This window comes from Amphimedon queenslandica, unplaced genomic scaffold, assembly GCF_000090795.2.
Source record: "Amphimedon queenslandica unplaced genomic scaffold, v1.1 AMPQUscaffold_13368, whole genome shotgun sequence".
NCBI lineage: Eukaryota > Metazoa > Porifera > Demospongiae > Haplosclerida > Niphatidae > Amphimedon > Amphimedon queenslandica.
In genome coordinates, this window is record NW_003546396.1 from 24938 (window position 1) to 51504 (window position 26567).

The following is a 26567-nucleotide window of genomic DNA, read 5'->3' on the forward strand; positions in this document are numbered from 1 at the left end:
GTTGGCATAGTAATAGTAATAATAATATTATTAATAGTATTAATAATATTATTAATAGTAATAATAATAGTAAACAAAAATGTAATATTAACAACAACAAAATACTATTGACTTCATGTCAGTTACATTCTTTATTGTTATTGCATGTTGGTATGAATAAAGCTGACTGAGGTACTGTAGTAAGGAATGAGAGTTCAGGATCATTGTACAGTAAGAAATCTGTCCTGTATAGACCGTGCCTGGAGAGAAGAGAAGGAAGAGTATGGAGTACATGTACATGTACATGTACATGTCTGTGTACACACATATTTTACATACCTTAAAATAGAATTAATTCAAGCTATTGCCTTAAAAGTATTAATAGTCCCTCTACTATTATTTGGATTGTCAAGTTGCTCAAAAATCGGGCCTACAATCTTGTACTATAGTACAGGGTATTTTGGCAAAAATTACAAGGAGAGAATTCTCCATTTTTATAATTTTTTCTGATACATATACATGTTCTTATGTTGTGTATCAACTTTGAGCTGATTCCAATTAAGTTAAAATTTTTTATGAATTTTTAAAGTTGCTCCAAAATCAGGCCAACGACCAAAGGCTATAGCCTTTGGCCAAATTTTCTCAAAAATGGCTTGAAGTGAATTCTCCATTTTTATAATTTTTTCTGACACATATATATGTTTATATGTTGTATATCAATTTTGAGCTGATTTCAATCAAGTTTGGATTTTTTAGCTTGCTCCAAAATTGGGCCAATGACCAAAGCCTTTTGGCCTTAGGCCAAATTCCATCAAGAATAACTAGGAGAGAATTCTCTATTTTATAATTTTTTTCTGATACATTATACAAGTCCTTATGCTGTGTATCAACTTTAAGCTGATTCCGATCAAAATTAGATTTTAATGAATTTTTAAAGTTGCTCCAAAGGCCATGTACTGTATTGTAGTGGTTGTCAGCTCATGAAGCTCATGCTGTTTAGCTCACTTAGCATGCTTTGTGTGAAACCACATGATTAATTGAAAATAATATTAAATTGCTTTTAAAAATTAATTAAAATTTACATCATTATTAATTTTTAAAAATTATACTGTTCAGACAAAATGGTAAAACAACACAAAATTGTGTCGGACAATTGAGCAAAGTGGACGAAAAATGTCTCATGTCCGACTCTTACTTTAAACACTGCTAATGATTACACCCATTTGATCCCTCACTATACACTATATTTGCTACACACAATTAAAAGTACATGTACAATCATCAGTGGGTACCAAAATTAGCATTATAAAAGTTAAATAAAGGCAATTGGGTATACTAAAAGAAAAAGTAGTTGTAGTGTCATATTTTCTTACTTTGCTACTCCTTTGAGCAGGTCCCTATCATGAGTATCAGGTATCCACCAGTGAGGTACTTCAAATGAAGCTTGACATAACTTTATTAGCTCATCAAATTGTGGATGAGGTAATATCTGAAGGAAACAGTAAGTCATTTTGAACAAGTATGTACAATAATATGAAAACTTTAAAGAAGCAAATTCATTAGTATATAAGTTATTAGAATTTATAACGTACTTCTCTTCTAACAGCTGATAATAAATCAAGTCTCTGCAAACACTTGATAGCTTTGTCTTCAGTCACTGGATCCAATAGAACTCCAGAATATCCTACAATTACATGTACATGTACATAATAATAACTAAGCTTAATACTGATCAATATACAAAGATTGCATATTTCAATATACAACAACTCATTGATACATGTATGGTTTACTTTCACATAAATTTACATGTACATACTGTATAGCAGGAAATACTGACAGTAATAACAATAATTGGTATAATATTCAACATTTTATAACTGGACAACTTACCCATCTTCGGTCGCTTCCTTTTAATGACACGACGACACATTTCCTTAAAGTCGTGGAAGTACAGAGTAAGACGATCATCGGTCTTCTTGCCAAGATTAGCCAATTGCCTATAAATAATCATTTTAATACATGTAACTCCAAAATCTTAATCTTTGCAGCTATATGTAAAGCTGCATCTAAAATACAATTAATGATATCCTGTACATGTATACATGTATGTGTATAATAAATTGTAATGGCCCTACAATTAATTATTTATTATCAATGCACATTCTCCCCAACCATGATCATGATACAATTAATACTCGTCGTATTATATGAGAAGTACCTGTAAATGCTACATGTCACTGCATGTGTATAATTTAACCATTTTATGGACAGGGAAAATAAAAAAGAACCGGGAATAAAATTAAGAGTATAATAACCATTAGTGTACATAATTAATTATTAATAAGTTGTACCTAAAGTGTGTCCAATCATATTTATTTGATCCTTCTTCATATTCAATGCCAAAGTATGACACGATACGACCGAAATCTTGCTCCTCTCTCTTCGACCATTTCTGAGCCAACTCAGCTTTCTTTAGCTCTCTCTTCCTCGAGACTTCAGCCTCTCTCTCCTTCCTTTCTTGCTCCTGTGAAAAAATTTAAAAAATAATTATAAAACTAATTATGAAAACTAATTTAAAGGCAAACACAAGTAAAATACATGCATGTACATAATTACTGCATCCAAGAGTACATTATGTATAGTCTGGCGTAGCCAGACCCCTGTACTCTTGCTGCATCCAATGCATGCCGGCCTTGCTTAAAGCATGGCAGGGCCTGGATATACTGTCACTATGATGTTAAATTGAAACTAAATATTACAACTACTATAAAGAGTGTACATGTACATAATCCTGTACTTTAAATATAATGGTATACTGGCTTGGCTTTGGCTAACTAGCCAAAGCAAACAACCCTCACAAATCCAAGCCAACTGAGCATCCACCATGATGAGGGCGTGGTCCATTTGGATTGATTGATTCACATTGCACAATCACAATGGTGGCTGAAAAGGAGAGGCTTGTTTGAGCTCAGCCAACTCCTGTATCGTCTTTACCAGCTACAAACAAGCCCCAACAAAAAACAAGAATCACTTGTACTTCTACAGACTGGCCGGAACAAGCGCCACACCGCATTAATCCTCCCTTTTTGAATAATAAGGTCAGAAGACAGTACAGCAACACCTCGAGCAACACAATAATGATTGGTGGAGCCGATATTCCAGAAGACAACGTAATACCGATATGTTATAAGTTTGACAACTCACAAGCACGCAGAATTGGTGTAGCTCGAGCAGCCAGTGGTATCTCAACATTGATCGTCTCACTAGTCGCTATTGTCATCATACTCTCCATGAAAGCCATCAAGCAGTATCCGCAACGCCTCTTCTTTTACTTGACTCTAGCAACTCTCATACAAGCGCCTACGTTTACACTAGAAGTGTTATCTGTTAGCTACAACAGAAGCGAATCTGAGCAGCCCCTGTGTAGCATAGCTGGTGTATACACAATGTACACAAGCTGGTTACAGAATCTCATAATATTGTGGATATCGGTATACCTAGTGAGAGTCATTGTACTACGTTTAACTGTCTATAACAAGAAGCTAGAGGTTTTCCTTCTAATACTATTCCTTGTTTTACCTATCCCTGGGGCACTGATACCACTCATTAAGAACAAGTACGGTATGGTGGGGGCTTGGTGCTGGATAAAGGACTTCAATTCGACTGATTGTGTACGTCATGATAACCTGGGAATAGCGTACCAGTACACTCTTTGGTTTATACCAGTAATGCTAGAAGTAGTCATAATTGCTATTGTGACTGTATTGATAGGAGCTGTGTTATGCGTTCGTGGATTCATCGCTAAGAAGTACGTCCTCTTCCAATCTGAGTATCGGAAGTTGCTACGCGACTCTATCCCACTTCTCTGCTTCCCATTATTCTTCTGCTCCATTAGCTGCTTCGAGTTAATATTGTACTGGAGTAGTCTCGACGCTGAGCCAAAATACAATCTATGGATGCTCAATGCAATACTAACCCCTTGTAAAGGGATATTAATGATCTTTGGGTATCTGATACCCATGATTTGGATCAGGATTAAAGACTATCGGGCAAAGAAGGGTAGACTTGTCTTACGAAAGGAGGATTGGAGGAGTGACAACAACTCTTCATTTTTAGACACAGTTAGCATTAGGTTCCAGTCGTCTGGTGGTGAAGATCACTATGGGAGCGTTTCAGTCTACAGCACTGAGATAAAGAATTAAACGAGTAACTTGCATTATATGATTTTCTGTGTTTGGCTGCTACAATGTAAATTAAATGCTATAAAATGTGAATTGAATATTTTAGTCTATTATACACATGATCATAACCACATTGAGACTCGAGAGTATATACACAGTGTATCTATACATGTAAGTATGTGTAGTCTAATTTAATACATAAGCTACATTACACAATTTGAGCATTATTCTCTTATAAGCATAATCCTACATTTGTGGTTGTATGCCTCTATACATTCCAATTAATTAGTAGCCATAATATTTTATGGACACGTAGATGCACCAAACAAAATAACAGACATTCCTTATAACATTAGCGACGTAGACTTTCATGCTATATGAGCATGTCTACAACATCATTCACAGGTTAATAGGCTGGGAGTCCCACGGTACAATAAATATCCTTTTTAATCAAATAGACAACATAGCTATGATCATACCCGTACAGCTGATTCTGTTTACTGTTTATGGTAAATGACAATAATAACTCTCCCAACCCACTGCATAGCATAGTGTGAGTAGGTGGTGTTGCTATTCACACAGACTGTAGTGGTTCCTTAGATAGTGTGACCTCCTCTTCACTCTAACAGAGTTATCCTACTACACTGTCTATATTCAGTGAGTGAATGACTGTGTGGGGCTACTACTGATCTAACAGGCCTAGGACAACTATTCTACTTCCCCTGAACAAACATACCAAGTGATATTTCCTGAGAGTGTAAGGGGCAGAGCAAGAGAAGAGAAGAGAGTATTTGCTGCTGTTTATGAAAGAGAAGAAGACTGGAGTCTAGGAAGGAGACAGTAATATATTGAGCTATTGAGCTATCAAATAAACTGAAGGAGAAAGTAAAGTCAATAGATAACAGTACACACACACACAGAGCTTTGATTGTGAGTCAATATAAAGTTAATATTCATTGCCCTCTACTTTTTCCTAAATCATGGATGAGTCAGACACTAACTCCTCTAGTAGCAGCTCTTGTGATGAGTTTGATGACTTGGACTACAAGATAGTATCTGGTGTACGTGCTTTCTCTGCCTTTATTTCTCTAGTCAGTTGTCTCATTGTCATAATACTAATATTTCTATTCAAGAGACATCACTACTTTATACAGAGGCTAGTCCTTTACATGTGTTTCATGGCTGCTATCAACTCTGTTACTATCATGATACAGAAGGTGGACTATTTCACGCCAGACACAAATCAAAGGGATGCCTTAGATAAATACTGCATATTTGCCGGATTCGCAGAATACTACACCAGTGCAGTAGAACTCATTGGTTTTGTGTGTATAACACACGGTCTGTATCGTACTGTGTTTAAACAGAAACCAAAGAAGTACCTTGAGCTAGGATACATATGTATTTCTCTCCTTTTCCCTCTGTTACCGGCATGTGCCCCGTTTTTTGGCTTCATGTATGGTAAATCAGGCCCGTGGTGTTGGATCAGGGAGAGATCAGATAACTGTGATAAAGAGACCGTGGGGATTATCTTCCAATTCGTGCTCTGGTACATACCACTAGTCCTACTCACCGTCTCAACTTCCATAGTGTACATAGCAATGTTCTGTAAGGTACATAAGAGCATTGAGAGTCATTGGCAAGGACCGTACGATCCCGAGCTATTCCTTCATAAAGGACGACTTAGGAAAGTTGTAAAAATCCTACTAGCATACATGCCTATACTCTTCCTACTCATCAACCTCATGTCTCTTCCTAATGCTATTCAATGGGCGATTGGCGAAAAGCCAATACTAGCTCTGTGGATATTACACGGAGTGTTCCCGCCGTTTAGAGGAGCCTTGTTTGCTATTCCTTATCTCTTCCACACCGACACGAGACAGCAGATAAAACAGATCGGGATAAGAGGAGCCGTTAGAGAGAGATTCATGAGGAAAAAGACGGTGACAAGTTATCCCGCGAAAGAATGCAATTTCTCCGATAGTCTGACTTTCCCAGCAGCAGCCGATACCACTTATGAAAGGAACAAGCCTTATCGTAATCCAAGCCTTCGGCAACAAGAACTATCTCAAAGATACTCTATACCCACGATACCTCAAGTTGCGACTCTCAGCGAGAATACTACTAGCACTAGTATTAGTACGTATAGTACTGATCTAGGGACACACTCTAGTCTGTCGGGATTACTCACGTCAAGAAATGCAGCTGACACACACAGTGAATGTGAAAGTAGAAATCAGCAAAATGAGTAATCATAGTGATACAAATATTGAATATCATTGTAGTGGTAATGTATACATTACTAAGTTATTACACTATTATTATTGATAATAATAATAATTATTATTGTTATTATTATTATTATTATTGTATTGTTATTTAATATACTAATGTAAGGATCTACTTATCTCTTTCTCTGTCTGTCTGTCACTGATACTTAATGTTTTTATTTTAGTGTTTTGATGATGTGATTTATGACTAGGAAAACAGTAGTGGGTTTGGTAGTGTCTATAGATAATTTAGGAATCACAATCAAGCACAAACAATAGCTGTCAAAAATTTGAGAGAGAAGGGAGGAGGAGGAGACACAGAGAGAGAGAGAGGGAGAGAGACATAAAAGAAAGTAAAAAGTATTGAGGAGTGATACTATAGCACTGTAGACACTAGACAGTAGACACACATTCCTGATAGTAATAAATACCGGTATGCATACATATCAAAGAGATGTACTCATACACACAAAATGTTGTAAATTGCAATGTATGATAAGAATCTACATTTAATATAATAAGAAACTCAATGTTTTGATAGGACATTATGACAAAGGAAGTGCACTACTTTAATTAGCAATTAGCACCGCAAGTACAAAGTCTGATAATGATGTAGGTGGGTCAATGTTGGGTGGGGCACTTCACTTTAGCATGCAATTAGCAAACTTATCAAGCCCTGCTGTTAGATAAACAACAAGCTTGCAAGTGTAACTTTCACTAAAACAACTGGAGTGGAAAAATGTCGAACAATTCCTCGGGAGTCGACCTGAGCTGCTTCACAGTCTATGACAATGATGGATTCGTGGCAGTGGTGGCCGTAAGAGTGGCTCTCTCGATAATCTCAATCCTGTGCTGTCTGGGCATGTTACTAATCATCCTTCTCTTCAAGAAGTACCTTTTCTTTGCACAAAGACTCATTGCCTACCTAGCAATAGCTACCCTGGCTTACTCGGTCGTGTCAGCAATCAACGTTGAAGGCTACAAAGCGTACAGAAACGACGCCATAAAGGGCTACTGCGTTTTCACAGGACTACTAGAACAGGTCGTGTCGTGGTGGGTCCTCCTAGCTATCAGCTGTATCGTGTTTGATCTGTTTGTTAAAATCATGCTAAAGCGTGAGACTGAGAGATTCGAGTGGGTCTATATCATTGTGACCCTCGTCACTCCTCTCATCACAGCTTGGATACCATTCATAAACCTGGCGTACGGCTCCTCAGGTGCTTGGTGCTGGATACGAGGAAACGATTACGATGATTGCTCATCTTTTACATTCGGAGTGGTATTACGATTTGTACTCTATTACGCTCCCTTCTACATACTAATGTGTGCATTGCTAATAGCACTAGTCATTGTTTTCGTCCGACTCAGAAAACAGAGGAGGAGCTGGACGGGTAACTTTGATCCGACGGTCCTTGCACTCAAGAAAAAAATGTCCCAGGAGGTATTTCCTCTCATATCCTACCCCATCATATTTTTAGTCATTAACATCATTCCACTGATATTAAGGATTGTTAATGCCGTTAAATCGAACGAGCCCATAATTGCTTTGTGGTTCCTGTCCACAATTGTGTTTTCACTCCAAGGGGCAGTAGTGATGCTCGCCTTTGCTCTTGATCCCGAAACGAGACGTAACCTAGCCCCTATGCAGCTGTTGGGTGCTATAAAGAGACAAGTGACTAGAGAAGGACAGGTCAACGAGTATGAGATGGGAGACGATAATGAAGGGGAACCAGAAGTGGTCAATTCGACTAGTATAAGTTTCCCAAGCTATCCAGATGAAGATCAATAGTGGAAACACTGATGATTATTAATTTTTATCCCAATTAGTTTATGTAAGCAAACACCAATAGAACCTCATTGCATAGTTTTCATTACATATATCCTTACATGTGTATAATGGGACATTTGATTATGTGTGTATAACATAAACTTTATAAATAACCTTCAGTTTACAAATTTAAATGACCCAATAGGATACTGAAACTTGATGGAGGTGTAACTAAGTTATAACTTCCAACAAAAGCACAGATCTGCTAGTAGGGAAGTCATAATTTATCCTGGAGCTCTCAAAAGTGTCCTAAAACTATCTCCTCAATTCCAGTGAATGGTGAGTGTTTGGTTGTGTTCAAAAAGGTAACCTTTTGAAGTCAGTACTCATGGATATGAATTACACAGAATGTTTTGAGAGAAACTATTATCTCTTAGGCCCAAAGTTGGCCTTCTCTTTCCTCTCATGTCTCTTCATCATTGGAATGATAGTCATCCTCATATTGCTCCAAAGGTACAAGTTCTTTACACAAAGGCTCAGCCTCTACCTTGCCATAACTGCTTTTGGATACTCAGCATCAAATTCCGTTGACTTTACATCATACTATGCACCTACAAACACAATAGCACTCTACTATTGTCGTATCATTGGGTATGTACAAACGAATGCAATAATGTTCTTCTACATGGCAACAGCTGTCATCATGATAGTAGTCTTCATTGAGGTTACCTGTAAAAGAGCGACCGATCAGATGGAAGTGTTGTTTGTCTTTCTAATCTTTGGTTTGCCTTTACTAATAACATGGATCCCATTTGTGACTGATGACTATGGCCCCTTGGGCTCAGCTTGCTGGTTTACCCTCGTTGATATGGAAACTTGTGAAATATCAACAACTGGGGTGATCCTCATCATTGCCATTTACTTTGTTCCAACAAAACTCATCATGATAATCGTCTCACTTCTCCTCCTGGTGACATTGATATTCGTTAAAAGACAGCGAAAGGTTGCTAAAATGCAACGCGAACAGGAAAACAGACATCAAATGCGAAAACAACTCGAGACAGAGCTTCGCCCACTCATGACGTACCCAGTAATAGTCCTGGTAGCTAACCTATTGGCTTTTGCTGCATTTTTAGCAATGAGTTTTGATGGAGAGAATTTCTATGTTCGTGTCATGAGTATAATAATATTTGCCTTATTTCCGTTACAAGGGGCATTCATTACAATTGCATATGCAATGAAGTCAGACACAAGACGTAAGCTAAAACCAAGAGAATTAAAGTTTTACTGTCGAAGATGCTGTGCCTGCTGTAAGATGAATAGAAAGAAATCAGTCAGGGAGTATGAAACTGGAATACCTAAGAGTGATTCTTGGCAGGACTACCTCAGTCCTTACAGAGACATTGAAGAAGTGTAGCTCATAAATGTGGATTAATCAATATTTTACATGCATTTATTTTCTAAAATAATTTATATTCAATAACAACCATCATTCATGGTAAAGCCTTTTCCCTAAAAGTTCAGTATTGTTGTACCAATGCACAAGGGAGAAACAAGCCAAGCAATTTTTAGTAAACAAATGAAAAATAACAAGGTTTACTTTCAATTCTTTAAGAATTTACTTTAGTCATTGTGTCTAGTGTACTAACAACTATTAGTAATCACACAGCCACGAATGAATAATAATACATTCATTGCTTTATGCTGCATGCATGGTATTAGCATGTGGATTAGAGTGATAAGATTCATTGACCAAGAGAAGCAAGAGTAAAGAAACACACCCATCATGGAAGAGAGTACCAATTTGACCTGTCATCTAACTGATACACAGTACAAGGTACTGATTGGGATCAGATCGAGCATAGCAATCATCTCCTTCCTGGCCTGTCTCTTTGTCATTGGTCACATTGTCCTCTTTAAAAAGTATCTCTTCAGATACCAAAGGATGATACTGTATCTTGACATTGTGCTCATCCTTTATACAGTGATTGAAGCTATCAACTCATTCAGCTACGATCTAGCTGCTCACTTACTGACATACTGCAAGATATTGGGATTCCTTGAACTATACATCAGTCTATCAGTGGTAGTTGCTATAACGTGCTTCACTATTGATATATTCCTCAAAGTATCATGTCAAGTCAATACTGACACAAAGCATGAGGTTGTCTACATACTTCTGATGTTCCTATCTCCAATACTTGTCACTTGGATACCATTTTACACGCAATCGTATGGCTTTGCTGGTGCATGGTGCTGGATAAAAACATTCCAAGATAAAAGTTGTACCAGAGATAGTACAGCAGTTGCTTTACAATTTCTTTTATACTATATACCACTATTCATCCTCTATCCTATTCTATTTCTTCTCCTTCTCATTACACTTTGTAGGCTATACAGACAGAGATATAACTATACTGCACAAGTTGATCCACATGCACCACAAAGAAGGACAGCTCTACGCAAGGAGATAAAACTTCTCCTTCCATATCCATTCATAATCCTTCTCACAAAACTGGTCCCACTCTTTACTCGTGTGTATAGAATATATGCTGCAGATACAGATACTCAGGGTGCTTTTGCATTGTGGATCGTTGATGCTTTTTTCATCTCCATCACTGGAGCTGTCATAGCAGTTTCATTCTCGTTCAACCCAGGGGTGAGAGAGCAACTCAAGTGGGCTCAAATCCGTGCAGCATGCCGTGAGCTTATTTGCTGGCACAGGCACAGAGTGAGGGAATACACTGCTGCAGAAGTAGTGCGATCTGATAGCAGAAGCCTTTCATTTACTCTAAGCGGAAGCATTAATACTGAGAATGTCTCACCACTGCTGACAGAGTTTGAAAATGAGGAATTGTCCACTGCTTACAGGGAGTTGGAGGACTAAAATAACTGCTATTGTTTTTAGAACATTACTGAAATATTCAATGGTCCAAGTCTTGCATATGCATGTAAATATTATTGCTTGCATTTTGTCAAAAACATCCTGTACTGGAGACATAATTTTTGGAGGAATAATTAAAAGGCGGGGCTTAAAGCGCCCACGCCCACACACAAGTCATAAGAATTTTTGGAGAAGATCAGCCATGAACAACTCGAGCAGTACTACAGATGGCCTTTGCGGGTACGCAAACTTTACTCCCGTCTCAGAAGACATGATACTAGCTATACTACACACTTCTTCGGCTGGTATATCCTTTATATCCAGTGTCCTGGTCATAATACTTATAATTCTCTTCAAGAAATATTCCTTCTTCGTCCAGAGGCTCATACTCTACCTGAGCTTCTCCGTACTTCTCTACTCGATCGCTTCAGCACTAGCAGTCACTAATTACACAGGAGATGAAAAGGTTTTCCCTGATAATTTCTGCGAGGCCATTGGCTTTGTCACTCAGTACACGCAGTGGACTCTCTTGCTCTCGGTAGCTGTTATCACCATTGACATCTTGCTAAGAGTTATTCTAAACAGAGCAACAAACTCCATAGAGATACTTTACCTCATATTCATATATGTATTCCCTGCCACTTTCAATTGGGCCCCATTTCTACAGGGACTCTATGGTCCAGCTGGATCTTGGTGCTGGATAAGGAGTTACACATTGAACGAAAGTGGAGACTGTGTGAAAAATGAAACTGGCCTCATATACCAGTTTTCATTATGGTATGGGCCTTTATTTGTCGTACTGGTCCTCATCAGTGTCTCATACATCATCATATTGAGTACTCTGAAACGCTACAAGCAGCGAATGAACATATACAATCACGACGAGATGGAGCTACTCAAAAAGATGAAACGAGAGGTTTTCATACTAATGTGGTACCCCATCATATTTGCACTCATAAACCTCATTCCCCTTGCGAACCGAATCATACATGCCTGCCTGGAACACGAGAAACGAATCTACGTCCTGTGGGTACTACACGCATTTGTCTCTCCATTACAAGGAGCATTCGTTGTTATAGTCTACGCTCTTGATCCAGAAACTAGAAGGAAATTGACTGTTGTTGGTGTAAGAGGAGCACTAAGTCAACATTGTTCGTGTTTCAATGGTCACAGGGGAATAGTAAGAGAGTACAAGGCAGAGGTTTTGAAGAGCGAAGGTGGGCCTGAAGCAAGGAGACCGCTACTTAAAGATAAATAGTAATAATAATAATAACTTAAATTTTAATGCTATTATTATGTGAGTGCCGTATGTACAATAAAATTATAATTTTGTATTATGAGTTTTTCTTTGGTTGATCTACTATGCTAATCTTGGCTGTTGTACATGTGAAATAGTAATGGAAATCTTATAAAATACAGAATGTACGTGTATTCATGTCCCAAATACAGAATGTACATGTATTCATGTCCCATTGTCTAATGTAATTGACATGCACTTATTTGGAAAACAGTATCACATGATGCAGTAAGGTGTGGTGGTGGTATAGTTTATTTATGCAAGTTGTGCTTTCTCATCTCATCAAAGTTATTCATCATATAACCTCATAGCCTGGGGAAGGACTGAGGATATAATAAAGATTCCCAGGTAAGGAGTAATAGTATTGGGCTAGGTTGGGTTCATTTTAGACTATACTGATTCAGTTGATGTATGTACATGTACATGTCAACAGATGTAACCCTACATTTGAAATAAATTTGTCTTAACTAATGACCCAGACCTAATACATGCCTTTAAGAGTAGATCTACTATAGCAGCCTGTGTATTGCTTCTATTTCCTTCCCATAGTAAGTGAAGCTGATAACAAGATGGCTAATAATAGCTCCATTGACACAAGCTGTTTCCCTACAAGTCATCAATTAGAGATCATAGGTTGGGTCTCCATTGGTACAGGTGGTGCCTCACTCATCTCTTGTATCCTTATTCTCTTTGTTGCCATTCTATTCCAGAAGTACAGAGGTACCACACAGCGTGTGATACTCTACCTGACAATCACAGTCTTTCTCAATTCTATCCTATACTTACTCCATGGGATAAGGACTATTTTAGAGGGAGCAACCGATAGTGATTTCTGTATTGCTCTTGCTTTCCTCGACCAGGTCATTAGCTGGATGGAATTCTTAGCCATTTTGTGTCTGACCGTTGATTTCTTTGTGAAGTCCGTTTTCTTAAAGTTCAACACAGAGAGATTCGAAATCGTATACGCCTTAGTGATTTTTATCTTACCATTCACTTTCAACTGGGTTCCATTCTTAGGCAATACATACGGCTACGGTGGCACTAATTGCTGGATAAAACAATATAAAGATATGAACTGCAGCGAGACAGACAAGCTTGGACTTGCCTTTCGTTTCGGCCTATACTGGATACCATTCTACATCATAATGACATTTGTCATTATAGCGTACTTCATATCTCTATTCAAAGCCAGACGAAGGATCACCCAGTATTCTGCCACAACTCCGACATTTAGTGAGCAAACAATCAAAGAGCTACTGCTATCTGAAGTCCGTCAATATCAGCTATACCCCTTCATCATGATAGTCATATTCTCGCTCGGAATTATATCGAGAATAGCCGAAGCAGTTGATGACGGAAAAAATTTTTTTGCACTCCGCGTGTTTCATGTTGTAGTGATGGCAATACAGGGCCCTGTCATTGCCATTGTCTTTACAATGGACTATGACACTCGTAAGCAGATATGCAACCCGAGACAGATTCTTACTGCCTGCTTTGGACTGTGGTGCTGCTGTAGGAAGAACAGAGTGAGAGAGTACACTGCCATAATACATGAAGGTAGTTTTATAAGTGATCCTATCATGACACCAAAGCAAAGCAGCTCAATGGAAGAAGAGTCACTAGCTACTGGCAGTGGGTATATTACAGCCAATAAAAAGAATGAAGTAATATGATAATATTACATTAGTATGATGATGGTATAATTTTTACTTGTCTTGTTGAATTTCTAATCGTGTTTCTAATTTTTGTGAAAAATTGTGTGATGCAGATATTACGATAATAATTATTACAATAATATTTTTACTTAATTACTTCATGTTTGTCTCATATCACATAAACACTGGATCCTGCTAATGTGAAAACTAGGGCTGTCTGTGAAAGGCTACAGTGAAAGTTGTTGCAATCATAAATAACACACAATCATCAAGTGTATAGAAGCAGATGATTATCATTCATCAAGAGGTTAACTCTTATCCATATTTGGATAACCATTGAATATAATTACTAGAGCAAGGAGAGTGCCACCCTCAGCAAGAATCAAAAGAAATGGGGAACTGCTCTAACTTAACTCCAGAAGATCAACAGGTCATTGGCCTAACAGGAGCCATTACTTCCTCTATCTCTCTCATAAGCTGTCTTCTGGTCATCCTAATGATGATAGTTTACAAGAAGTACACCTTCACCACACAAAGACTCATTCTCTACCTCACCATCAGTGTCATGTTTGATAGCATAGCTCACATTCTACAAGGAGGCAGCTTTGGCATCATCTCCAATCACTCTAAATACTGCATGGCCATTGCTTTCCTAAGGCAGTACTTTGCTTGGAGTATCATATTATCTATTGACTGTATATTGATGGAGATGGCATTGAGGATAATATGCAGAAGAGAGAGTGGGAAAGGAGAGTGGCTATACATCCCGTTTATTTTTGTCTTCCCTCTCTTTTTCGCTTGGATACCACTCCTTAAGCACGACTATGGAGACATTCAGGGGACGTGTAACTTCCTAACAATCAACCCGGGAACATGTACAAGGAATAGAACTGGTCTCATACTTGACGTGGTCTTATGGTGGGTCCCTCTCTATCTAACCTTCTTCGTCGGGGCAATTGTGTATCTAATTATAATTTGTCAACTCAATATCTCAAAAAGGAGATACACTGCAATGCTGGAACTGGACAAGGAGGTGATATACAAACGGACTATGAACGACATTGGTTACTTCAAGTGGTATCCATTACTCTACTTCATTATAAACCTCATACCAATAGCTGCAGCAACTACTAGCTACATCCGTCCAAATGATGATCTCCTTGCTCTCAATATACCATCAACAATCATCGTTGGACTGCAAGGAGGCTTCATAGCACTAGCAGCAGCTTTGGACCCATCCACTAGAAAGAGGTTGGGATGGAGATCATTTTGTTCTGCTTTCAAAGAGAATGTTCTTTGTCGAGACACGGCTGAGGAGTATCCCATACTAGAGGGGAACTTTACTGATAGTTTAAACCTGTCAGAGACTCACAGGATAATGCCTACTTATAATGAATAGTACAAGCAAACCTACTTTAATAATGTATTGTTATTGTTATTAATACTATAAGTGTGTATTATGAGTGTCTCATTTAAGATAAAGCAAATGTTTTGTCAACCAATACATTGTGTTCATCAAATTATGAAAACTGCTCAATGAACCATGTTTGCATGCTTTCAATACAATGAGGAGAGGTCAGTTTATTCTAGTGTGGTGCATAAATGAGCCCTCTATAAAAAAGGGGAGGTACAATCTCTGTAGAATGGACTGTGTAAACTGTTAGTGCATTGTCAGTAGTAGAAAGGATAAGAAATCAGGAACTTGAGCTATAGTAAAAGTGGGAGAGCAGTGTCATAGGAACTGATAATAATGTCCAATGATACTTTCAATTCTTCTAATGTTAGTTGTGAGGGACTTTTTGATTCTAAGCAACTCCAAATACTTGGAATAACACAAGCAGTGGCATCACTGGTCTCACTATGCAGTTGTGTCTTCATCCTCTTTATAATGCTCATATTTAAGAAATATTTGTACCAAACACAGCGACTCATTATATACCTTACTATATCAGTCATGCTGGTATGTACTACTTTTGTTATCAGAGGCTTTGGCTACAGTCTCATTAATAACACAGCATTTTGTGCTGGAATTGGATTTGCTGGCCAATATTCTGGTGGCTGCATTTTAGGATCTGTGACATGCATCATTATCAATATATTTGTACTTGCTGTACTAAAAAAAGAGAATTGGAATTTAGAGCCACTTTATGTCCTGGGTATATTCGTGGTCCCAGCCACCATTGACTGGTTGCCGTTCATCTCAAATGCCTACGGGCCAACACGAGAATGGTGCTGGATCAGAAACCTTAACTTTGACACGTGTGATATATTTGTATACGGACTGGTACTACAGTACGTCCTGTGGTTTGTACCCTCAATCAGTGTATGCGTAATAGGAGGGATAGTGTATATCATATCACTGGTCTCAATAGAAAGGCAAAAGAGGGCATACAAAGCATTAGTGGATCCAGGAGCTATGCACTTACATACAGCAGCAATTAATGAGATTAGACAATATCGCTGGTACCCATTGCTATACCTAATAGTTAATCTAATAGTGTTTTCTGTTCGAATAGCAAGTGAAGCAGATAGTGGTGTGGATACGTTTCCCTTATGGGTTCTCTCTGGTATAATACAAGGCCTTCAAGGTGGGTTTATAGCAGCGCTGTTTTCTTTTGACAAGGACACTAGGAAGAGGCTCACTTGGGCCAATATTAAGAACAGCATCAAATATAATGTACTAAGAGTTGAGGACACTGTTGAGTATCCAGCACAGGATATAGATGATAACCAAAGTCTGACAGATAGTTACCGAAAAGTAACCGAAAGTGTAAAGTTTGAAGATTAACTGACTTGCTTGTAATAATAAAATGACTTTTTTGTTCGTAATATTTTTACTAAAATAAAATTTAAATTCAAATTCAGATTACTGTATCATATTACTAAATTGATTTCAAATCGAACTCAGAATCTTTTTCACATAGCACTAGCAGTAAGTGTATCAATAAAATCGTGTGTTGGTTGCAATTGAAAGTTATTCTTGTTTTATGAACTTGTCCAATGAATTTTACTTATATCTTTAATATGCTAGGCAAACAGTTTACGAGAGTATAGGACAGTGGAGACATTCCTCCTCTTCCATACCACATGTTATGACAGCTATGTAGATGATGCCAAATCATGTGATCTGTGTACAGTGTGTGGCCCTACAAGATGTCTAGGCTCCTTGAAGACAATGAAGACAATACACTCAACTGTAACTGCAGCTACTTTGACAATGATGATTACAAGAGAATAGGACAAGAGACTAAATGCACAAAGACTACAAGAGACTACAAGATTACAAGAGACTAGCACAAATTGCTTCATGCTCTGTCTCATTATTAGGCTGTGCTTTGATGCTATTCCTCATATTATTCTTGGGAAAGTACAAGTACAGCACACAAAGGATCCTCAATGTGGCTTTTGCTCTCAATAGCATAGGTTTCATAATATGTGCAGCCACTTATGCTGAAATGAATATAGCTCCAATTTGTCTTTGCAGCCATAACTTGTATGCATCATAGCAGAGATATTTTTTAAAGCTATTCTTGAAGTTGGTAAGAGGAGGCATAGGTACGAGCTCATTTACCCACTAGTCATTATTGCTCTCATGTACAATGAGGAGAAGTCAGTTTATTTTGCTGAGGCCCTCTATAAAAAGGGGAGGTACAATCTCTGTAGAATGGACTGTGTAAACTGTTAGTGCATTGTCAGTAGTAGAAAGAATAAGAAATCAGGAACTTGAGCTATAGTAAAAGTGGGAGAGCAGTGTCATAGGAACTGATAATGATGTCCAATGATACTTTCAATTCTTCTAATGTTAGTTGTGAGGGACTTTTTGATTCTAAGCAACTCCAAATACTTGGAATAACACAAGCAGTGGCATCACTGGTCTCACTATGCAGTTGTGTCTTTATCCTCTTCATAATGCTCATATTTAAGAAATATTTGTACCGAACACAGAGACTCTTGATATACCTTACTATATCAATCATGCTGGTATGTACTAGTTTTGTTATCAGAGGCTTTGGTTACAGTCTTATTAATAACACAGCATTTTGTGCTGGAGTTGGATTTGCTGGCCAATACTCAGGTGGTTGTGTTTTAGGGTCTATGACATGCATCATTATTCATTTATTTGTACTCGCCGTACTTAAGAAAGAGAATTGGAATTTAGAGCCACTTTATGTCCTGGGTATATTCGTGGTCCCAGCCACCATTGACTGGTTGCCATTCATCTCAAATGCCTACGGGCCAACACGAGAATGGTGCTGGATCAGAAACCTCAACTTTGACACGTGTGATATATTTGTATACGGACTGGTACTACAGTACGTCCTGTGGTTTGTACCCTCAATCAGTGTATGTGTAATAGGAGGGATAGTATATATCATATCACTGGTCTCACTAAAGAGACAGAAGAATGCATATAAAGCACTAGTGGATCCAGGAGCTATACATCTGCAAACAGCAGCAATAGATGAGATCAGGCAATATCGCTGGTACCCATTGCTATACCTTATCATTAATCTAATAGTGTTTTCTGTTCGAATAGCAAGTGAAGCAGATAGTGGTGTGGATATGTTTCCCTTGTGGATTCTCTCTGGTATCATACAAGGTCTTCAAGGTGGGTTTATAGCAGTGATGTTCTCTATTGACAAAGACACTAGGAAGAGACTCACTTGGGCTAACATTAAGAGCAGCTTCAAGTATAATGTACTGAGAGTTGAGGACACTGTTGAGTATCCAGCACAGAATATAAATGTAGGTGGTAGTCATAGTCTAACTGATAGCTACAGAAAGTTACTAAAAATTTAAAGTTTGGAGATAGACTCATAACTATAAACTGATTGTTCTTGTTAATTCTATTCTATTATTATAAAAATTTAATTAATGTATCAGAAAAATAAAGAAATTGGGGATGACTTCAAATCCAGGTCGGACTCCAGTCTTTCACATAGCACAAAGGCATCTATACACATCAATAACAACTTGATATTTTGTACAAGTCAAAGTTAAGGCTATCATACATGGGGTCACATTGTTGCTTGCAACTTTGTGGCTACTTTGATCTTGTTGCTTCAAGTTGAGCAGTGGTCAACTTGAAGCAACAAAGATCAAAGTAACCACAAAGTTTCAAGCAACAATGTTTGCCCCATGTATGGTGGCCTTAATAGTTCTGATTGAAAGTTGCATGAACGTGTCAAATAAATCTACTGCCCTTACATGCTAATATGCTATTTGAGAAATTGTGAGAGACACTCCTCTTCCATACCACATGTTATGACAGCTATGCAGATGATGCCAAATCATGTGATCTGTGTACAGTGTGTGGCCCTACAAGATGTCTAGGCTCCTTGAAGACAATGAAGACAATACAGTCAACTGTAACTGCAGCTACTTTGACAATGATGATTACAAGAATATAGGACTAGCACAAATTGCTTCAGGCTCTGTCTCATTATTAGGCTGTGCTTTTATGCTGTTCCTCATATTATTCCTGGGAAAGTACAAGTATAGCACACAAAGGATCCTCCTCTACCTCAATGTGGCTGTTGCCCTCAATAGTATAAGCTTCATAATACGTGGAGCCACTTATGCTGAAATGGATATAACCCCAATTTGTCAAGGGGTCGCTTACTTTGGCACAATGTCAGGAATGTGTGTCCTTGCAGCCATCACTTGTATCATAGCAGAGATATTCTTTAAAGCCGTTCTTGAAGTGGGTAAGAGGAGACACAGGTACGAGCTTATCTATCCGCTACTCATCTTTGCTCTGCCTATCATGCTCAGTGGGATTCCTTTCATTAAAGAAAAATATGGAAAATCGGGGCCTTGGTGCTGGATAAAGGGGAAAGATCGTTCCGATGAATACATATGCACTGACGACAAAAATGTTACTTATTCATGCAAGACTGATACACTTGGTGTTGCCTATCAGTACGGCCTCTGGTTTGGACCTGTCTTTCTTATTACCATAATAGGAGGCATAGTGTATCTCATATCTCTCATCAACATACAGAAGAAACTGAAGTGGCATAAGATGATGTACAGCACTAACACTCAAAAAAAGGAACAACGTGGCCTGCTCGAAGAAGTCAATCACTTTCGCTGGTACCCAACGATATTCTTTCTCGTAAATATCATGCCACTGGCCACAAGAATAGCAGATATATACTCCAATAAGAACAGCAATGATCGTGATAATGCTCTTATCATCATGTGGCTAATCACTGCTTGTGTAGAGGCAAGCCAAGGACTACTCTTAGCTATAATGTTCACTTTGATTCCATCGACAAGTAGATACCTCACGTGCAGGAGACTCAAGTTCATGTGTAGAATAAGATGTGGAGTCTGCTGTAGTTGCTGTAGTTGCTGCAACATTGAGGGAGGAAGAGCACCTCTTATAAAATCACAGGAAGTACATATAGATGAGAGAGAAAGTGAAAGGGGGAAATTTAATCAAGAAGTAACTGAGAGTAACTTCATTGAGAGAGTGAGAGAGTGATCAGTACTTGTACACAAAGAGACAGAGATTGTTTGTGTTTTTTTAATAAAAATTGTAACATTACTATTGTTCATATCGCATAACAAAGCACAAATGGCTAACTGTTATTCTTAAAACTTTTACTGAATGAATAAACTACATAAAGTCACTTCATTGAATAGAGAACAGTTGTGATAGAGTATAGAGGATACTAATACAGTTATGCCTTAAAATATAAGTTGATTATAAAAAGCCAGGATAGCTAATAGAGTAAAAGAACTTTATCAGAAGTGCAAAGAGTAGCATTGTCACAACTATGATAGCACATTCTCATACCTGTCACAACTCACTAGACAATACTGAGGATAACAAGAGAAGAAAGGAAGATGGATGACAATGGCACAAATTGCAGACAACAATTTGAGACACCGACTTTTGTAGCAATAGCAAGTTTGAGGGCAATGATGGGCAGTCTTTCACTTCTGGGATCTGTCTTTGTCATTTTCATTATCATGTACTTGAAGAAATATGTACTTTACACACAAAGGCTTGTGCTGTATCTCAGCATTACTGTAGGGCTTAATGCCATAGCAGTAATATCACAGGCAGGAGTGTATCTACCAATGGAGAGTGAGGCTGTCAAGATCTACTGTCAGATATCAGGGTACCTCAGCCAAAGTACTGACTGGTCAGAGCTAGTAGCAATATGCTTGGTTACATTTGATCTCTACCTCACAGCAGTTATGAATGTTAAATCAAAGAGAGAAGTCATACAGTTTCTGTTAATCTTTTTCCTCCCACTTGGAGTCAATCTACTGCCTTTTATAGGTAGCAGTTACGGCCCTTCTGGTCCCTGGTGCTGGATAAAAACGTACAATGACGACTGTAGCAAATCACAATCGGGTAAAATATTTCAAATACTGCTGTGGTATGTACCAATTACTCTGATGATATTCTTTCTCATTATAACGTACATTGCTATTTATTATAAGCTACGTCAACAGAAGAAGCAGTACATTAGCTGTAGGAGTGAGAGCAATGCCTGCCTCATTCGTTTGAGACAAATGATTCAAAAAGAAATAAAACCGCTTGTTCTGTATCCAGTTCTATTCCTGTTCTTTAATTTCTTTACACTTTTAAATGGCCTGGCATCGCAATTCTACTCTGAGCCCATACGCACACTGTGGCTATTGGAAGCTTTAATCACTCCGTTTGTTGGTGTGGCTATAACACTAGTCTATACCCTTGATCCTGAGACAAGAAAAAGACTTCAAAAATGTGATCTTAGAACCGACTATCGAAATAGGGTACAAGCAAGGAAAAGGATATTAGATTTCCCTTTATTAACTCCACCAAGATCTGATAGTAAACTTGACACATTAAAAAAGAAGGACTTAGAAAAGGCTAAAATGCTAAATGAGGAACAGTTGACAAATGCTCAATCCTCACCTTACGTCAATCTACAGACACTTATTGACAATGATGATGAGAATAGTAACAAATAATTATAGAGTGAGAATAGTTTTGAGGTGAACTTGATGAATGAAAGTGTGATTGTTCGTATTTGAAGTAAAACAATTTTGAAAATAATCATAAAATACAAGAGTACCATTAAAACTAATACTGTAATACTGTACTGGGAGAGATTTAGGCATATTGCCAATAATAATTTTAGCTTAATAAGCTGCGATTTGCAGTCACGTGCCATATTGAGCATGCACAAAATGGTCCAAACTAACACGGAACAATTAAGCAGATTTGACACAAAATCATACATCACATACTGTGGTATGGGGTATAGTACTAGTAGTACAGGGTAATTTCAGGAAATTGGCTCATTTTTAAAATGGCCATAACACAAGCAATTTTAGTTGGAATTGCTTCAAACTTTCTACACAGCATAAGGACATCAATATGCATCAAAAAATGTAATAAAAATTTGGGGTGATTTCAGAGCCATTTTTTTCAAAAAAACCATGGGCTATAGCCTTGGGTAACTTTCAAAAATTGACCATTTAAAAAATACTTATAACTTGAAAAATTGAAGTCGGAATCAGTTCAATCTTTCTACACAGCATAAGGACATCAATATGCATCAAAAAATGTAATAAAATTTTTGGGTGATTTTGGAGCCATTTTTTTGAAAAAACCATGGGCTATAGCCTTGGGTAACTTTCAAAAATTAACCATTAAAAAAAAATATTCATAACTTGAAAAATTGAAGTCGGAATCAGTTCAAACTTTCTACACAGCATAAGGACATCAATATGCATCAAAAAATGTAATAAAATTTTGGGGTGATTTTGGAGCCATTTTTTTCGAAAAAACCATGGGCTATAGCCTTGGGTAACTTTCAAAAATCAACCATTTAAAAAAAATACTCATAACTTGAAAAATTGAAGTCAGAATTAGTTCAAACTTTCTACACAGCATAAGGACATCAATATGTATCAAAAAATGTAATAAAAATTTGGGGTGATTTTGGAGCTATTCTTTCGAAAAAACCATGGTACTTATAGATAATTCTGCATGCATAACACTGTGAGATTAATTAACAAATGATAATAAAACAAAGACAATATTTATTAATGCAAGCACAACAATACAATAAATCCTAACCTTTATTAACTGGGCATGTCTCAACTCTTCTCTCTTCTGCTGCTTGAGGTAGGCATTGACCAATCTTCTTGATCTTGTGTTTATTTCTGCTAATGATGGCCAGATGTACTGCTCTGTGCTCTGAGATAACTGAACTGCTGGTATCACTAACATTGCAGCTGTGGATGCCCTTGTCCTATCAAATAAAACAAAATTTAAAATTTTTAAATGTAATGTAGTAGTAAGCAATCACAGGATACTTACAAAGATAAATTTATTAGAAGTGACAAAAATATAAACAATATGAACATCATGTTACAGTAATTTATACTGTTCCATATGGTAAACCATGTGAAGAACTATAGCATGGGCTATAAACAGGTTAATGTTGTCATAGCAATGATATTAATTCAATGTTAGTGTTATGAGAGATCATAACAAGGCATGTTATTCAAGGAATAGAAAGATAAATACTTAAAAATAGCTAGCACTACAAAATAAACTAACAAAAACTTAACATAATGTGAACTGGTATATGACATAGCACAATATAATTGTAACAGTTATGTATAGAAACTGCCAGTCCTTCTGTTATATTGTTCCTCTTGTTCCATGTATCTCTGATAATGATCATCAACTATCTGAACAATATTAACTTCATTCTCTCTCACACGATACTTGTAACGTTTAGCCAGTATCACAAACACTATCAGTATGATAAGAACTAGTACACTCTTTGTTATATAATAATAGAGGCTAGTACACAAATATTTAGATTCACATTCAAATGGAAATTTAATCGCAATAGTAACCAGATAACCAATGCCCCAAGAAGAATACCAAAAACCTAACATTACTCCTCTAGCATGAACTGGAGCTTGAGCTACAGTGAACTCCAATGATGTGGGAAGTACGAAAAGGAATGCAAGAGCATTTAAAAACTGTGGGAAGAGAAACAGTAAATTATAAACAGAACTTTCGTTGGGAGATATTTTAATACCAATAATATTAGAGACTATAGAAATGAAAGCAAAAAACAATCCAATGGCCATTCTAGTGAGCATACTGGGGATATATTTGTATAGACAAGCCTTAATTAAACAGAGATACACTAGTAATAAGAGAAGAGAAATGATGAAATATCCTAGCCCAGAAAGAATAAAACATGACATGAAAGAGACTTCACCAAGAACCCAGTTGTGATCGTTACCGCATGTGAATCCAAAAATTGCCAAAAATAATGGTAGCATGCGAAAGATTGTCTTCACATCTTCTACCTCTTCCTCTGTGAATGGTCCACCATATTTATCCTTACCCAGGTCTAGTCTTGAAGGAGCCTCTTCCTCCCAGTAGGTCAGAGCACTACGATTCTGAGGATACTTGTGCTTCCTGGCATAACACAATACTCTAACTATCAGTTTGATGGGATTCTTGATCAGTGATACGTTCTCCAGTTTGTGTTTGAGGAATGAATGAGACACCAGTACAAGAGATACAAGAAGACCAGATGTTAAATAAACAGTCAAATTAAAGAACTGACCATCAAGAGAACATCGTAATAAAAAATAGCACATTGGTACAAGAGGAACTGAAACACAATTTGAGAATATGATAGTATTTAGTTCATCAGCTGATGATCCAATTACTTGATCAATATTATATTGAAGTATGTTGGATTTAAAACTTGTATAGCCTGCAAAATGAACTACATAAGCAACAGAAAAGATAATCCAGAAGATAAAAAGTGGGCACCCTAACATATCTACAATAAATCCAATTCCTATTACAATCCATGATATAAAACACAATACTATACCAATCAGTATAGCCTTGTATCTTCCAATCCATACATCAGCTAACAGACCAAATAAAGGGCAAGATATATACCCAAGACATATAAGTATCAAAAAACCATACTTGTACCAGCTAGCAGGATGAGAGTGAGTGATGTAGATGTTGGTAGAAAGATTAATCAATTGATTATTGGAATATATTAGGTACTGCCATGACAAAACCAATACAAATGAAGGAGAAGAGAAGACAGAATTTTTCCAGGCCATGATTGAACTTCATAGGGAACAGATGTGAAAGGATTTCATTGGCAGCAATGCGTTGTCGTCCTGTTATGCTTGCATGAGTAGTGATTTAAATAAACAATAAGCACAAAGATAAAAGAAAATATTGTATTGGATCATTGACATTGGCAATACTATATCAAGAGTGATATGAACAACAATGAAATATATATACATATATAATGTTTTAAATATAATGAGACAAACTTTCTATACTGCATCTTGTATAAAGAAACTTAAGTATTAAGTATTGTGTAAATGTGTGATAATAGTTGATGTATTTCTAATCATGGCTATATGGACAATTGATACATGTTCAAAGACATGTCATTTCTCAGAAAATTACAAGACATCAGTAAATGTAATAAACAAGTTCAATTTGCCAAAAAATTAGAGTATAACAAAAACATAAAATTTTGGTATTGCAGGACTAAAAATAAAATGTGAAACAAAAATGAGAGCTAATAACTTAAAATACTAAACTCATCACTATCATGACCATTACGCTCCTCTTGTTCCATGTATCTCTGATAATGATCATCAACTATCTGAACAATATTAACTTCATTCTCTCTCACACGAAACTTGTAACGTTTAGCCAGTATCACAAACACTATCAGTATGATAAGAACTAGTACACTCTTTGTTATATAATAATAGAAACTAGTATATATGTATTGACTCTCACAAGCAAATGGAAACTTGACAGTGAAATTAATGAAAAGGCCAATGCCCCAACAAGCATACCACAATCCAACCATCACTCCTCTCATGTGTACTGGAGACTGAGCTACTGTAAACTCCAGTGATACTGGATACACAAAAATGTAAGAAAAGGCCTGAATAGTTTCTGGAATAAAAAGAAACTTACCAAAACTGCTTATGTCGGGATGAGACCTATCAATGACAAATATGATCACTTTAGAAACTATAACAATGAAAGCAAGGAAGATACCAACACTCATTCTAGTCAGCATACTCGGAATATACTTGTAGAAACAAACTCTGATAAAGAATAAATAAACTAACATTAGAATGACTGAACAAAAACGGTAGTGAGAATCTGTTACTGCTAAGCAAGTTGTTAATGTAAAACTCTTAACAGCAGACCAATAGGTATCATCACTGAGAATAAAAGCAAGGAAACCAATGAATAATGGTAGCATACGAAATACTGTCTTCACATCTTCTACCTCTTCCTCTGTAAATGGTCCACCATATTTATCCTTACCCAGATCTAGTCTTGAAGGAGCCTCTTCCTCCCAGTAGGTCAGAGCACTACGATTCTCAGGATACTTGTGCTTCCTGGCATAACACAATACTCTAACTATCAGTTTGATGGGATTCTTGATGAGTGATATGTTCTCCAGTTTGTGTTTCAAGAATGA

At 37.2% G+C, this 26567-nt stretch overlaps 4 protein-coding genes across 4 annotated transcripts; 3 read left to right on the top strand and 1 right to left on the bottom strand.

The window, feature by feature from the left end:
- Window positions 1-84: 84 nt before the first annotated feature.
- On the bottom strand, window positions 85-23308 carry LOC100633344 (chromodomain-helicase-DNA-binding protein 7-like). Its single transcript, XM_019997484.1, has 6 exons — window positions 23126-23308; window positions 2334-2506; window positions 1873-1979; window positions 1572-1663; window positions 1353-1468; window positions 85-239 (listed from the first exon to the last, which is right to left on the bottom strand). Exons 1-6 carry the CDS (start codon window positions 23276-23278, stop codon window positions 119-121), a joined length of 762 nt encoding a protein of 253 aa, XP_019853043.1. The 5' UTR covers window positions 23279-23308; the 3' UTR covers window positions 85-118.
- Window positions 9930-11201, top strand: LOC109582643 (uncharacterized). The gene has a single exon (XM_019997483.1). It carries the CDS (start codon window positions 9988-9990, stop codon window positions 11086-11088), a length of 1101 nt encoding a protein of 366 aa, XP_019853042.1. The 5' UTR covers window positions 9930-9987; the 3' UTR covers window positions 11089-11201.
- On the top strand, window positions 11251-12454 carry LOC105312993 (cyclic AMP receptor-like protein A). Its single transcript, XM_011406078.2, has one exon. The coding sequence runs from the start codon at window positions 11288-11290 to the stop codon at window positions 12341-12343; it is 1056 nt and encodes a 351-aa protein (XP_011404380.1). The 5' UTR covers window positions 11251-11287; the 3' UTR covers window positions 12344-12454.
- On the top strand, window positions 12641-14177 carry LOC105312996 (uncharacterized). Its single transcript, XM_011406083.2, has 2 exons — window positions 12641-12730; window positions 12932-14177. Exon 2 carries the CDS (start codon window positions 12952-12954, stop codon window positions 14053-14055), a length of 1104 nt encoding a protein of 367 aa, XP_011404385.1. The 5' UTR covers window positions 12641-12730; window positions 12932-12951; the 3' UTR covers window positions 14056-14177.
- Window positions 23309-26567: the final 3259 nt, after the last annotated feature.